Genomic DNA, 16,723 nt, shown 5'->3' with positions numbered 1-16,723 from the left:
ATAAAAAGTCAATGTAGGACTTACAGAGGATCAGGTCCTCTTAGCATGGTAGGTAAGGTGTGTGGTAACAGGTGTCTGATCGTGTTTAAAAGGATTCGTAAAGCCCTTCTTGGTGAGGATCCAGGTGCGAGTTGGAAGGGAAGACGATGCATGGTTCAGAGTTATGCGATTAGACAAGTGGTGGAGAAAAATTAGAGAAAGGAAAGGTATGTACAGCGTTTATGGTCTACATAGGTGTTATCGGACTCCACCTGCTCAAGGTGAAAAAAAAGTTACCTTTGCCGAGGCTGTATTACTGGTAGCACAGTCTCGTCAAAGAACTTCTCACTCCAAGGGAATATACATTTCCCTGCTACGGAAAGTAGCGCAGTCTTGGGCTGCAGGATCCTTTGGAAAGATCCTGGGGTAACATCAGGAATCTCTCATAGGAAATTTAGCTCAAGGAAGGTTTATAGGACAATCTAGACTCGAAGTGGTAGATGTGCGAAGATCCTCTGAATTCCGTTAAGGGCTTTTGTAACAGAAGTGGTGCATGTGTGAGGTTAAGACTGGGTTTATTAGCGAGGGAATTTGCAGTCAGTGTGGGAGTGCGACAAGGTTGTATGGTATCACCTTGTGTGTTTGTGGATGGATAATTACGCGAGATGAGGGCGAAATTGGGTGACTGAGGTGTGTTGCTTAACCATGGAGAAAGAGGAGGAAGGTTACCACAGTTGTTGTATGCAAATGACGCTGTGGTGTTAGCTGGATGGGAGAAAGAGATGAATCAAATGACAGGAGGAGGAGGCAGCAGTTCGGTGAACTACGAAGAGTATGTTGACGATCGATAGGAATAAGGCAACCCATCCTTTAATAAGATAGGGAGTTGTTAAGACTAGTTTTCACTTGAGGAACTGGATGAGTGTGTTGTATGCATGTGTGATTTACATATGAGCCTACGAGGATTCGAACGCTGTGTTACAGCTCGAATGATTCCTTGGTGCCCATAGATAAATCATACTCATCAATTCCACGTTCAACATACGTATGTGAGTGGGTTTAGTCAGGAGGGCTAGCGAGAATGTTATTGGTACAAGCAAAGTCGTTGACTTGAGGGGGAAAAATGGGAATGTAAAAAAAAAGTCAGGTGTAGTGTGTGTGTAAGAAAAAGAATAATAATCAAGATATTGGTGATTACCAATTGTAAGGAGGTCAAGTTAGGTCAAAAGATAAGAGCAGGAGAGGCAGGTTATCTATAGAGCTGATAGTAAGACGAGAGAGAGATAGAGAGTGAAAATGTAAAGTTATGTGGTTTGTATAATGTCATCAGGAAGGTGAGTGAATGAAAGGCTTTCATTTTCATAAAGTCAGTTTGGTATGAGGATGGCGTGGCAGATGACAGGTTGGTCAGGCAGGAGGAGGGGTGGACATCAGGAGAGAGTATGCAGGTGTGGTGAAAGAGCTGGCTCAGGTTGTAGATGATGGGGATCTGATAAAACAGAGGCAGTTTGGGTACAGTGGTGGTTTGAAAGGAGACTCTGGTTTCGGTTGACGGATCAAATAATGAACATACAAATTTTCATGTGTACGTCCACAGTGGACATAAGTTGAGCACATGTGTGATGGAGGATGTAAGGAACTGATTGAACACAACAGATCATATACCCACTTAAACTTGGATATGATAACTAGTGACTATTACGTTTGATAGGCATAATTCTACTCTACTCATACCCTAATTCACATACATCATCGTCTCTTATGAATATATTTTGTACATACAGTTGCATGAATTCAGTCAATAGAAAATTTCACCAATTCTATAGTTGTTTGGTAAGGAATTCGGCTGCTAATTGAGCCTAACCTGCTTTATTGACCATTAGGGACATTATATATATATATATATATATATATATATATATATATATATATATATATATATATATATATATATATACAATCCTAGGACCTCTTTTATAAGCTCGTTTATCTTCCAGGCTACTCTACAATCAGAAACAGGGCAGCGATGGACACCTTTAGAGACAGAAGGCCATACTCCTTGCGTCAGCTGACAGTGACAGAGCCTCACGGAAAGTGACTGTTCACTTGTGGTGTAACCCTCAGCAGGCGGAGTCTGGTATAATATATATATATATATATATATATATATATATATATATATATATATATATATATATATTTACACACACATACCAGACCGGACGCTCGGGGACCCCAGCAAAGTTGTCACCGTGATGGAGGATTAAAGATCATCCCAGGAGGTTCCCCTACGGTATCGGAGGACGGCATAGGATTGAATACCCTGACCAAGATGAACCCATAACTCCTCGCTCACCGTCTCGAGCTATCCCCAGCCGCAGAGCTAGGCCGTGGGTCGGTCTCCAACATCCTAACTTACACATTCACATCCTTCTATATCTTTTAGGCAAAACCTCATCTCCAGAAGTCACTTCCGCGTCATGTACACAACACCTGTTGTCAATGGTATCACTTGCCTCCACAGAGTGAGTGAGTGTTCAGAACTCTAGCCATGCAGCAACCACTCTTACATGGATAACCAAAAATCACTTACCCAGACCCTTACACTCCTGGGCCAAACACCCATCTAACACCAGCACAACATTCACAACCCTACCCTACTCATACTAACCCTGGTGTACCACAGGACCCGGATTCATGCAATGAATAATGAATGTAACTTACCAGCAAGAGCATGTAAAAGGAAACGCACCGGATCCAAGAGCACAACATAGCCATAGTCTTCATCCAAGAAACCAGACTGAATTCCAAATCCCTCCCCTCCCTCCTCTCCCGTCTATAACTACACAGCTCTAAGACAAGACAGACAACAAGGGCAAGGATGGTGACTCAAGAAGCTTATGCCCCAAAATATCCCATTGACCGACAACAGTCAACACAGTATTAACACCACTGAAGTACCGTCCATGTAGATACAAATGACACAACAGATACCACAACAGAAACAACACCTGAATAACCCGATCACCTACCTTTCTGGGGATACAACCAACCCCCCCCACCCCCTTCCTAACTACAGAATCTGACTAACACCATTTTGATTGGCTCAACACTCGTATCCACGATCCCCCGAGGTGAGCCGTTCATAAACCAACTACACCCTCTCATCATCCTCAACTTTTCAACAAGCCGACCAGACTTTTAACTCACCACCTTCACCAGCCAGTCTCACCAGACATTACTTTCGCACGTCAACATCGTTTCACAAGTACTACCCGGAGCAGACGATACGAACTCTCCTCATTCTTTCCTCACTCTGATAACACTTCACCTGACCCACCCAAGTCGCTCACAAAATAAAACAAATCAGAGGTAAGCAGATTTACAAGCATTGACAAAGTACAATAGAATCAAAGCTCCAAAACTTCATTATAGATAAGAATTTCCCATCCCTGGGCCATGCCATCTTAACGCTTCATCGACGCCATGAACTAAGCCAGCAAGAAGCACATACCACAAGGACACAGAAAGCAGCAAAACCCAAACTTCGCCTCCCCTCACGAGTGGCACGCCTCATGAAGCGAAGAAACATGCTTAGACAGAACCACTCACCATCAAGAGACCATGGAACGAATTCAGACTCTAAAGTAACGCCATCACCAACCTGATAACTGAAAAGGAAAGCGTGAACAGTGGGGACAATGACGCCCAGTTCTGGCGAAAGATTAAGGGAGTTCACCCCTTCCACACTATCATCCAAGACACTTCCAACCCACTCCCACAACATCCCTCCCTCTATAGGATATACAAATATTCTCAATGAGCAGTACTGAGATATTAGCCTAAGACCAACCTCGATTTTGAACAGGAGGGTCATAAATAATCTACACAACATCCACCTTGAGAAAGCTCCTCATGGCTCACACACCCTTCACTCACTGACACTCACAACTTAAGTAACACCCTAAAGACGTTTCCTTTCACGGGCCCCGGTAGCATATCAAAATTCCACATTGATCACCGGGCCAATTTTGCTATGTTATCATCAATATCCAAACTCTTTGAGAAACTTATCCATAACAGAGTCAATGACAGTATCTCAATATCACTCACATACACACACACACACACCAAAGCTTTTAGATCCAGTTCCTCCACTGCATACAAACCTCAAACAATACGTCCCGGATGGGCTCAAATAAGTACCCCCTATCGTACCAGTGGCAATAGTTATCGGCAATCTTTTTCTTTACACCATCTCCTGTCACATTCTCTCACAAAAGATGTTTAATACAGCCGTTCACAAAATCGATAGAATGATGGATAGAGTTTACCAGCTTCAGAGCAGAGCAATTTACAAAGGTTTCGCCTCCAAAACCCTCAAACTGTACTGTAGAGTTCCCCAAAGCGCAGTTGTTTCTCTAAACTAGTTTAAATATCTTCCTACTTGATCTACCGTCGTCCTCATATATGCAGATGATCTAATAGTCACAGTAACAACAAATATGCAACACCACACCACGCCATTAAAACCTTCGTTCAGTCATAACAGAATGTATCCATAGAACTTTCCCATCTCCATCATAACTCATGACAAATGTAAATCCATCCTGTACCTCTCATAACACTGGATGGCCAACCACTCCTACTGAACAAAAAAATCATATTAAGGATCACATACAACGCACATAGATGGTATTCACCACATTCAAAAACATCAACAAAAAGGTCACAGACAAGCTAAATGTCCTCAGAACAATTATTGGCACCAGCTCTGGACAAGAGAAAGGACCCCTCTACAAACACTAATCTACTCCAACCCAATGCCTAACTTGCCTGGTCATTCACCATCTAAAAAGCAATACAGTAAAGCGCAGCTGCTGACCGGGCGAGAAACAGACTACCCAGAAGAATCACCGGCTGCTCAACAACCACAAATATTCAAAGTCTGCACAGGAAAAAAATAATCCTTCCATTAAAATACCACCTCAAGAGGCTTTGCAACTCCTCCCACCCAAGCTATTTCGTGACTAACCACTAGTCCCCAAGTGTAAAAAGAGAGCTTGGTCCTGCTTCACACTTCAACAGTTTATATTCACAGACCCTCCGCCTCCTTCCCTCACTGAGAACGACACTTTCAAAGCACATGCAATACACCATAATCACTCGACAAGTACTAAACAACCACAGGCTCAACCCAGTCTCAAAAGTCCATTCCACCAGACACGCATCCATGTAAAACTACACTCCCCATACATGTGCTGGTTACCTCGTCCCGTTTGTGTTCCGGCTGCCATAAGTCACCTCCAACATCATAAACGCCCATCTGAATCAACACATCACAAGATCACTCACGCCTAAGAAGCAACTTTCATGATGACGAGACTAAAAACTTACTCCTTAGTTGTCCCATAATCACTCCATAAAAGAACTACACACACCAACGCGTTTCTTGATCTGTCTGTGGTCCCATCCAGTGGGCATGACGCTACGGGACCCCCATAGAAGGAAATCCTGATGCAAGGTTAGGGAAAGGTATATATATATATATATATATATATATATATATATATATATATATATATATATATATATATAAAGAAAACAAGCTGGAAGAAAAAACTCCTAAGCTTCAAGCTTTCGACGGTATCTCAAGCCGTTGTTAAGGAACGTTGACAATGGGCTAGAGTACATTCAACAGCTTGGAGCTCAAAGCTCATTTTCCCAGCGAGTTTACTCCTGCCGTTGCCTCACAGTCCTCACCCAAGAAACTAGACTCGCTCCCAGATCCAACCTCCCGCCTTTCTATACCTTCATATCATACAGACAAGAAAGGCAAGAACTCATAGCTCTTGTAAACCCACAACAACCATTTCACTTACAACACGCATAATAGAATACAGATAACAGGCAACGACAGTCTTGAAAAAGTTCATAAAAATGAGACCAATCAACGTTTTCAAAAACACAATCAACAGCTACTCCTGCTATTGATGCTTTTATTATCATGTCCCCCTAAACACATTCCTCAGCAACAGAAATTACCAACACACCCATCGCCTATCTATGTGGATGTCTCAACGTAAACCATCTTGCTCAGCTTAGCACTCCCACCAATTTCCACGAACAGAACGGCTCATAAACCAACTGCATCCTTTCAGCATCCTCTGCTAGCCAACCAAACTCCCAACCCATCTCCCCTAGCAACTAACCTCACCGTACATCATCGTTTGCATATCATCAGCGCCTCACAAACACCACCCGGAGCACATTACATGGCTCTCCCCTCACCACCCGACCCATAATGATAACTCTTCGCCTATACCGCCCAATCCACCCAGCCAAGAGCAACAATACAAAAGAAGCATACACATAAGGGATGCCACCATTCTCAAAGTGCACTGAATCCTATTCCAAAATTTCAGGCAGAGATAATTTCCTTTCCCTATACCATGCTATCTCAGTCCAGCCAAGCCAAGAAGAAGCATATAGCAGGACACACAAAGTACTATAACCGAAACTTCTTCCAACAGAGGTAACACATGAATCTACACATCCCACACCAAGGCGGCCCTCATGCGTAAGGCAATTCTAAACCAAGCTGACAAGTCGTATCCATTCTCTCAAAGAAAACACGTACTCATGAAGCACTGCTCGAAAATCAACCACAAACCAACTGAACCACTAAACGAAGTCAAGAAAAAGAACCTTCACGTGTCCATCAGAAAACATCAGTTAACCCATCCTTCACTCAGTGACATTAAGAGCGCAATAAAAATAAACTTAAAGAACGCCCCTGTAACAGGTCGTGACAATATCTATAAAACTTTCACATAAAACAGTTTGGCCTAGTTTCAGTCTAATTACTAGTACATATCTTCAACCACTTCTGCCTACACAACAAAATACCGAACACCTGGAGACTTGCCTACATGCTACCCACCTTAAAACATTCCAAATCACTTAACTGAGAATCCCACACTCGTTAACAAAGGATGGCTTTAGAACGGTTCGCTTTACTACTATAAGCACTCAATCCTCTCACAGCATATCCTAGGTGGCTGCAGTCAGTCACACAAACCCCCTCTCGCACAGTATTAGTGACAATGATTATGAACAAATCAGTCGACATCGTCTCTAGACATATTCCCACGCGAAACATACTTAACTTACCCTCCTCAACAAAGACAAAACATACTTGACATCATCCTCCACAACAAAGACAAAACATGATTATCCAACTTCACAGCTGGGACCCAAGCCCGATTCACTCACGAAGGCTTCTTTGTATTCCTTAAGCTCTACAATGGGGTTCCCGTGACATTCCACTAATCCCTCTCATATGTAGATGACCTCACAGTCACATCACATTACCCTGAACACAACCCAAGCAACAACAGCAACTTTGGAACATTGCCATGACGTCTGTACCACTACAGAAAGACATCAGGTCAATCTAAACCTTCCTGTTACCTAACCAAACCATACTAGGCAGCGCATACGACACACAGTAAGCCTCGTCTACCCACCCAAACCGTGAACATCAACACAAAGGACACAAACTAAATTCTACACTTGCTGGTGCTAGATTTAGCGTGATAGATGAACCTCCTTGTATCCTCTGCAAAACTTTCATCCATCCCAACCTAAACTACGACTTACTTAGTCGTTCGCCCTGAGAGAGACAAATAGAACTACAAACCGTTCAAAAAAAGAGTTCACAACGTTCAGTAAATGCCTAAGCCACCACGACAATTCAACATTTGCCCAACGAAACAAAAATACTCCCAAAACAAACTCACCTCAACACGCAACCAACAAATCCTTTGCAATTGCACTGAACCTTTCCCGCCCAAACCACTCCACTGCCACTCACCACCACCTTGCCTCACACTTCAACAACTTATACTCATCCAACCTTCTCCCAAGAAACACAATACAGACAAAACATGTCTTTATGGAAATGACCTAAGAAGCATTACAGAACCGCTCTCCCCAACCCAGTCTTAAACACCACCCAACCAGACAGACGCTCATCTCAAACTGCCGTCCCGAGGCACGCACGCGTTACACTTTCACCTCTGCAACTTCCGTGCAAACGACACTGAGGAACCTGCTCCTCATTTGTCTAATGCTCACCCCACAACACCACGCTTTCATGATCAATCGTTCCACCCGATGGATGTGGCCAGCCTTCTAAGCGCTGCGGGAGCTCCAAACAAGGGGCTTCTGGGGTAGAATGGTCAAAGAGGTCACTTTTAGGAGGGTTGTACCATCGTCACGTGGAGGTCAATTCTTCTTCCAAAGGAATCCATCATTTCCCTGCTGATATGTGGAGTGTAACCGCGAAGCTACATAAAAAGAGTTCGAGGATATATATATATATATATATATATATATATATATATATATATATATATATATATATATATATATATAATCATATTTAGTTACTTATACATTTATGTAATATATATTCATATACATATAAAGGTATGGCTATATATATATATATATATATATATATATATATATATATATATATATATATATATATATATATATATATATATATATATATGATAGATACAGCAAGTACTGACGACAAGAGGGGCGTTACCCATGAAAGATGGTTGCTGAGAATTGGAACCAAGATTGAAAAATTATAAAATTTGTGGAAGGTAAGCTGGAAAATGATAAAGACATCGACACATGCTGGAGAAAGGAGAAGGTAGGGCGGGCGGGGGGGGGACACTGTAAAGCCATCTTGTCCACCAACGCTCAGGAGCTGCAGGGACCACAACTACATACAAATGTGTGTGTGTGTATGTGCATGAGCAGCAGCAGCAGCAACAGCAGCAGCAGCATCACCATCATCATGCCCCTATAATCACTGCTTTGGTAAGAAGCGAGGCTAAAATAAAATATATATATATATAAAACGTAAAATGATAACCGAACGTAAAGATTAAAAGAAAGATTTTAAAAACAATACGTAAAAAAAGCAATGAATAAACCATGCAATAATATATATATTTTTCTATATATATATATGTGTGTGTCTGCAATAAACTAAACATATATTACCTTGACAATGAATGATGTGGACTCCACATGTTACACTGTACATCTGCACTATAGAACAGCCAAGCACACCAACCACTACAGATCAGTAAGACTTTCATGGAAAACATCATTAAAACAGCAGATGCTTTTAAAATAGTTACTCTTTTAATCCAAGAACAGAACGAAAAGTTTTCTTCTCTACACTTTGTTTTCAGGGGGAGGTAACACTGATATTTATGCCATATATAATTTATGTCTCAAAATTTATAGAGTGGGAGGAATGACAAGTTTATATATTTACATTTTGAGGTATCTTAAAAGGGGGGTGACTTTAGGTAAAACAAGTTACGGTATTTTACCGATATGTCTTCAACCATGTCTTTTGGCTTTCGAGAAAGAGAGAGAGAAAAGGTGTGACAGTGGCGACATCTTGCGAGGCGGGGGGGACGCCATCCGCCTCGGCGTTTATAGAAAAAAAAAAAACAAAAGAAAAGAAAATCCTCTTTCGTACGCTGTGAACTGGGAAAGTCTGTCCATAGCTCGTGGTTTATATGGGTTTCCTCGACGCCTGTTGACATTAAGGATGGAAGAGAGATACGATTTCGGCGGTGCTCAGGAGACCATCATCGCGAAATCCTTCACCATTCTAAGACGGTTTGGACAGATGAAGCGAAAATACTAGGAAGAGTTCGCAGGTATATATATCTATTTTCAATGTTGTTTCGGTTGTGGAACGGCTGAACACCTAGGCGCACACCTGTATACTACTGACTCGTCGACCTTCAAATAGAGATTATGACGAACAAATTTGCATATAAAAGAATGCATGAGAAAAGTATCTTTAAAATCAGAATACGTTATTTACATAAAATCTCTTAAGATACGATTACAGATGGTCGAATCAAGTTATGGGAATTCCGAAGTCACTCTTCCAAATATTTCTGCCAAAACAACAACAAACAAAAAAAAAGAATGAAGGGGGAAGAGTACTGGAAGGGTAGAGGCCGAAGGTTGAATTTTTTTTTTTTATATATTTTTTTTAAGTTGCAAGTGACGCTGTTCAAAAGCCTTTTCATTAATTTGAACCTCTTACGAACTGACGTCGGCTGTGTGTGTGTGTGTGTGTGTGTGTGTGTGTATGTATATTGATACACTTGAGGTCAGTGGTGAGCGCAGCGACACACACACACACACACACACACACAAACACCTCTGAATGATTCCTCTGCACCTCCATAGAAACGATGAACGTACGTAGCGAAGTACGATATTTGGAGAGGTGGTCGTTGCAATGTGTACAAAAATGCTCTGATAGAAAATGGGTGATATTTTTAACTGGTATTTTACTTCTCTGAGATTAATTTAGAGAGTGGATTAGGGGCAGAATTTATGTATGTATGGAGTGATCTTTGATTTTTAGATAATTTTAAAAGCCATTCTTTTATAGCACACTTCTAGTTAGCCATAGTGTTTTTGTTTATGACATATTTATTTTCAAAGGCCCCATGTTGCTAATCTACAATGGTATGAAATTACTCTGTCATTTGCAGCTTCCAGTAAAATACTATTCTAAAATGTTTAATTACTTGAGAAAATGATTTAACAGCAAATGTCTGACTTACAATAATCAGTTCTTAATGTGAGAAATATGACTAACACAGGATATAACGAATTATGTAAAAATATATGACTGACACAAGATATATCGAATTAAGAGAATCACCAGAGCTGTCTCGCAGAGGGCGTGGGTTGCACTGAGATCAGTCCAACCAACTCTTATTGCCCAGAAGAATCTTACTTCTCTCACACAGTTCAGTTATCTATTAATAGATGTTCAAAGTCCTAGATACAGTTTGCAGTATTCTATTGAGAGATCTGATTCTACGTATATATATGAATATTAAACATTATCATCTTAGTGTAAATTTAAGGAATGATTCTCTGCTATATCTGTTGGTGTTTATGTAAGACTGAGTGTGTGTGTGTGTGTGTGTGTGTGTGTGTGTGTGTGTGTGTGTAGGGGGGTGGGGGAGGGGGGGGCTGGGGGGGTTGATAAAGGAACGAGATCTCAAGCATATGTGAACAATATATGTATATATTTACATATACAAAATTTTACCATGACTTCTCTACAAATCTGAACAATACAGAGGAGCGCCTTCGACTTCTATGGCGAAGGTTTGTATTGATGTGCCAACAACCCTAGCAAGAACAGAGGGGTGGGGGTGGGGGGGTGGGGGAAGAGTGTGTGTGTGTGTGTGTGTGTGTGTGTGTGTGTGTGTGTGTGTGTGTGTTGTACACCCTCTGTGAGACAGCTGGCCTGATGTTTAATGATGTGAGACGCTGTAATGGGGGTGTGGTGAGGATAGGCAAGGCTAGGGAGAGAGAGAGAGAAAAAGTGTGAGAGAGAGAATGAGAGAGAGAGAGAGAGAGAGAGAAAGAGAGAGAGAGAGAGAGGCCGTCCATTTGGCCATTACCTAGGGTTAGTTTCTCGCCAGTGTCAGGGGGGAGTGAGAATCCAAGCAAAGTCATACTGCTTATCATAATACAGGGTACAACCAGATTGTATAAGTAATATATTGTTCGACGCCGTAGCTTGATGACGAAGGTAATGTCCACATATGGCTCTGGGCAGCATTTGTACGTCAGAACATTTCGCTCACCAGGAACCTCTGTAAAATAACGTTAATTAGTGAAAAAAAAAAAAAGGTAGTGAGAGCGTGAGAGGAGCCTGAGGGGAGTGAGTGAGTGAGACTTGGAGGAGAGCTCAGTCGCTGGATGCCCGTAGCTCTGAACGGGCTTTTCAGAGGAGTGCCTTATCCCGCATCCATCGGCTTTCATGTCTATGGCTTGGATAATTTCCATTCTTCTTTGCCTCTGATGGCTTCTCAGTCGTGACAAAATGGGGGGGAAAGGGAGGAGGGAAATGACAAACAGAACTATAGACGGCGGAAGAAAGGTAGGAAGGAAGGCGGAGGAAGTACGTATAGAGTGGGGGCTGAGGGAGGGAGACACGAGAAACAAGTGAAGAACGTATCAGAAAACAACTGACCATCGTGTGGTGCTGGGAGGAAGGAGGAGGAGGAGGTGGACGAAGGATGGAGGAAGGAAGGGGGAAAAAAAAAAGGAGTTTAAAGAAGAGGGTTGAGTTGAGTAGTAGGGAGTGAGGGAGGGGAGAAGAAGGGGATACAATTCTTTTGTTTGGTTGATTGGAAAAGCTGCCACCAGGAGCCAGGAATACAGTGACTTGTGACACATACATGTTTACTCGTTTGTTCCCCTCTGGCTCCTAGTTTGAGAAAGGGAGGACCGCCTTAGGAAAGCTAAGTGGTCAACAGGGGCTTTGTCACCCTGCCAAGCTGGCGTCAGAAATCGGTGTTACCTACCCCCCGTCGTCGGGCAAAAAAAAAAAAAAAAAGTAAAATAATAAGAAAATTGAAATAAAAAAGATAAGAAATAGATAAGACTCTCAATCAAAACCATATTGGTAATCACGGATAATCAGTCACAATCCCGTCATTACCAGATCTAACAACACTATCAAGTACTAATTACGATTACAGTAAGAAACAATAATAATAATGATAATAATAATAATAATAATAATAATAGTAATAATAGATGTAAAACGAATATAAAAACCATAACGATAAGAAGAATCATAATAGTAACAATAACAGTGATATAATGGTAACAAGTGAGAGTGGAGAGAGAGAGAGAGAGAGAGAGAGAGAGAGAGAGAGAGAGAGAGAGAGAGAGAGAGAGAAACTTAGAGGAAGAGACAGACAGAAATATATATATATATATATATATATATATATATATAGAGAGAGAGAGAGAGAGAGAGAGAGAGAGAGAGAGAGAGAGAGAGAGAGAGAAGCAGACAGACAGACAGACAGACAGAGATATAGAGAGACAGAGATAGTGAGAGGAAATGTTACAAATGATGTAGTCATAACAATCAGGGAAAATCATTTTTGGTTTGAAATGCGTTAACAGATATGGTTACCTAAAGAAAGCTTCTCGCCACAATCCGGGGGCAGTGTGAACCCCAAGACGGCCATGGATGCTATCAACACACACGGCAGAATAAGATTGCAGAAATAATATAGCGTGCGCCGCCTTATGACAATTTCGAATGTAACGTCAACATATGGTTCCGGGCAACATTTGTAGTAAATGGCGTTTCTTTTCCCAGGACAACCTAGAACATAAAAGGTAAGTGGTAAAAGGGTAACATTATCTTCTTTCCCTAGGATGGACTACAGTGGAACCTGGGAGCACTTAGATACAGAACAGCTGACCAAGCCCCTAAAGTGGGTGTCGTGGTAACTTAAGTCGTGGTGGCTGTTCGGGGTAGGTGGGTAACCTATTTTACCCACTGCTTGGTTTACCTTCAGTGGTAAGAGAGCAAAGCCACTGGCACAGCATCTTATATACATATATATATAATATATATATATATATATATATATATATATATATATATATATATATATATATATATATATATATATATATATATTCGAAGTTGACCATTGACTCAGGTTTTTGCTTTTAAATTTTGTCGGGTTGCCCAGGTTTCACAGTATATGCTTACATGCCAAATCAAAGGTTTAGTACACTTGGACATCCTGGCTTACAAATGCCTTACTGTCTGCAATGATATGAGAGAGAGAGAGAGAGAGAGAGAGAGAGAGAGAGAGAGAGAGAGAGAGAGAGAGAGAGAGAGAGAGAGAGAGAGAGAGAGAGACTACGTGGTTCTTAACAGTGTTTTGATTTGGCATCTAAGAGCTCCCGAGAGTAGTGAAAAAAAAAAAGTTATCGGATTAAACTTAGATATTTATTCCAGAGGACAAACTTAACTTTAAATCATTTTTGGTTTTATGTAAAGTATCAGGAGAGTCGTAGAGACGAGTGGAGAAATACGCGCTGGGAGAGAACGCACTGGCGATCTCTCTCGTCTGACTTGCACAACCTCTCACTCACACAACCATCCATAAGATTAGAAACTTTATTTACAACCCTACATGGCCTTTATGTATAATCCCTGGACTTCTCTTTACAACCCTACATGGCCCTTATGTATAACCCTTGGACTTCCTTTACACCCTACTTGGCCTTTAAGTATAACCCTTGGACTTTCCTTACGCTCTACTTGGCCCTTAAGTATAACCCATGAACTCGAGACATTCTTTTCATAAAGCACCCAAGACTGAGTTCTAAAAAGGCCTTTCCTGACACACATGAGCTCACTAGAAGTGTTCACTCCAGGATCTGGCAAATAGCAACACTGCTGGGGCGTCTGTTCATCAGAATTGGCAGTACTGCTGGGGGATGTTTGTTCATCAAGAATAACACTACTAATGGAGGCTGTGTTCATCAAGAACAGCAGAACTACTCCAGCATATTTGTTAATCAAGAACAACAGTACTGATGGAGGTTGTGTTCATCAAGAACAGCAGTACTACTCGAGCATGTTTGTTCATCAAGAATAACATTCCTGCAGGAGCTTGTGTTCATCAAGAACAGCATCACTACTGTAGGTTATATTCATCAGGAGTAACTTCCTGTTCTTCAGGAATAACAGCAGTGCTGTAGCTTGGTGTTCATCAGTAACAGCAGTACTGCTGGAGCATGTGTTCATCAGGAGTAGCTTGGTGTTCATCAGTAACAGCAGTACTGCTGGAGCATGTGTTCATCTAAAAAGCTGACCTTAGAACAGATAGATTCTGGTCTGTTAATATGAGAGTAAGGTCATGAGGATAAGGTCATAAAGATAAGGTCACGAGGGTAAGGTCATGAGGGTAAGGTCATGAGGGTAAGGTCATGAAGGTAAGGTCATTCATGACAGTCTCGACCTACTAGCAAGTGACCAACCCTTCTCCTTATTTCCTCCTCATTTTCCTTCACTTGTCCTTCGTTTTTTCTGTTTGACACAAGCGATATCCTTCACTGTGCCTATTCTCTCTCTCTCTCTCTCTCTCTCTCTCTCTCTCTCTCTCTCTCTCTCTCTCTCTCTCTCTCTCTCCATCTTTCCCTCGCAGCTTTCTCTCACACTGGAGCCTCTCTCTCTCCGTATTGCATCGACCTTTCGTATTTCCCGTTTGTCTATCGTTCATCATATTCCACACTGGAGGTCAATTGCACGCAAGTCTTATCTCCAAGTTGATGCAGTACTTGTCCACGATGAGGTTTGGCTATCTATTGACGCCTCTGTAAACTAAGATTCGCTTCTTGACCCCTGACCTTTCATGGTTTTGCACCTGACCTCTGACCCTGTTGTCCTCGACCTCTGACCCAGTTGTCCTTGACCTCTGACCCAGTTGTCTTGATCTCTGACCCTATTTCCTGACCCTGTCACCCTAAACTTTGACCCTGTCACCTTGACCTGTGACCTTTCATTGTCTTGCACCTCACCTCTGACCCTGTTGTCCTATGACCTTGTTACACTGACCTCTGACCCTGTCACCCAAACCTCTGACCCTGTCACTTTGACCCATGATCCTATCACCCTAACCTTTGGCATTATTACCTTGACCTCTGACCCTGTAGTCCTGACCTCTGACACTATCGCCTTTGCCCTCTCTAATAGACACAGGACCTTTCCTTATCTCCTCAAATCACCTTGACCTCTGACCCTGTAGTCCTGACCTCTGCACTATCGCCTTTGCCCTTTCTAATAGACACAGGACCTTTCCTTATCTCCTCAAATCACCTTGACCTCTGACCCTGTAGTCCTGACCTCTGCACTATCGCCTTTGCCCTTTCTAATAGACACAGGACCTTTCCTTATCTCCTCAAACCATATTCCTATGTAACCATCAGCAATCTGATCATTATCATTCCTTTCTACATGTCAGTGTATCAGCCAGTATAACATGTAACACTGATAAGCGATATCTATTTTGTCTCTTGGGTCAGAGTGTTTCCCCTTAGCCCATTATTTCCATCAGTACGTAATTATCACCCTTACGAAGTGTGAGCATGAGAATGTTAATCTAAATACTTGTGTTTAAAAAAAAAAAAAGGATAGTATCAGTCTTGCACCATTCTCTCTCTCTCTCTCTCTCTCTCTCTCTCTCTCTCTCTCTCTCTCTCTCTCTCTCTCTCTCTCACCACAGCAGGCCATCATCATACAACCTCACATGTCAGGTACGGTTGAGATTGATGCTAGTAACCATCACTATCATTTTCTTCTGTACTATTACGCCCTTCCTGGTAAGTATTCCATAACCAGGTAAGTGACACATTTACATCTGAAGCTCTAAGTCTGAATGTTGGCTCAATGCTGTAACAGTTTCACCCTAGCAAACTCATTTCCCTGAAGTCGAAAAATGTACTAAACATACTTATGCCAGTACAGACCTAGACCAGTACTTATTTCCTTCTTGTGTATCAAATGTTCTCTGTAGCATTACGGTATTCTGAACACCTGTTTCTTGTATCAATCTTTTGGAAAATACCCCACAATAGTAACCATTAAATTAGATTTTTATGTTTACGTTTTACACTCATTCTATTCAGACGTACACAAGCTGAGACACCTTACTGACTTATCTAATAATATTAAAGTATTACATTTACTGTACATACACAGACACGCAGTCACATACACACAATCATATATATATATATATATATATATATATATATATATATATATATATATATATAT

The 16,723-nt window shown here is 41.6% G+C and overlaps 1 protein-coding gene across 23 annotated transcripts in view; it reads right to left on the bottom strand.

The window, feature by feature from the left end:
- LOC139756152 (neuronal acetylcholine receptor subunit alpha-7-like) overlaps window positions 1–16,723 on the bottom strand; it is a 586,121-nt gene that overhangs the window by 114,887 nt on the left and 454,511 nt on the right. For 18 of the 23 annotated variants that reach the window (XM_071675319.1, XM_071675318.1, XM_071675317.1 and 15 more), the window contains exon 7: window positions 13,055–13,249. In XM_071675319.1, coding sequence (XP_071531420.1) covers window positions 13,055–13,249 — 195 coding nt within the window. Of the gene's footprint in view, window positions 1–11,522; window positions 11,718–13,054; window positions 13,250–16,723 lie in introns of all 23 variants that reach the window. The other 5 variants (XM_071675307.1, XM_071675306.1, XM_071675305.1 and 2 more) reach the window with 2 other exon arrangements.

The sequence above is a fragment of the Panulirus ornatus genome, chromosome 20 (genome assembly GCF_036320965.1).
Source record: "Panulirus ornatus isolate Po-2019 chromosome 20, ASM3632096v1, whole genome shotgun sequence".
NCBI classification, from domain to species: domain Eukaryota; kingdom Metazoa; phylum Arthropoda; class Malacostraca; order Decapoda; family Palinuridae; genus Panulirus; species Panulirus ornatus.
Note: the sequence above shows the minus strand (reverse complement) of the source record. Positions and strands in the feature narration are given on the sequence as shown.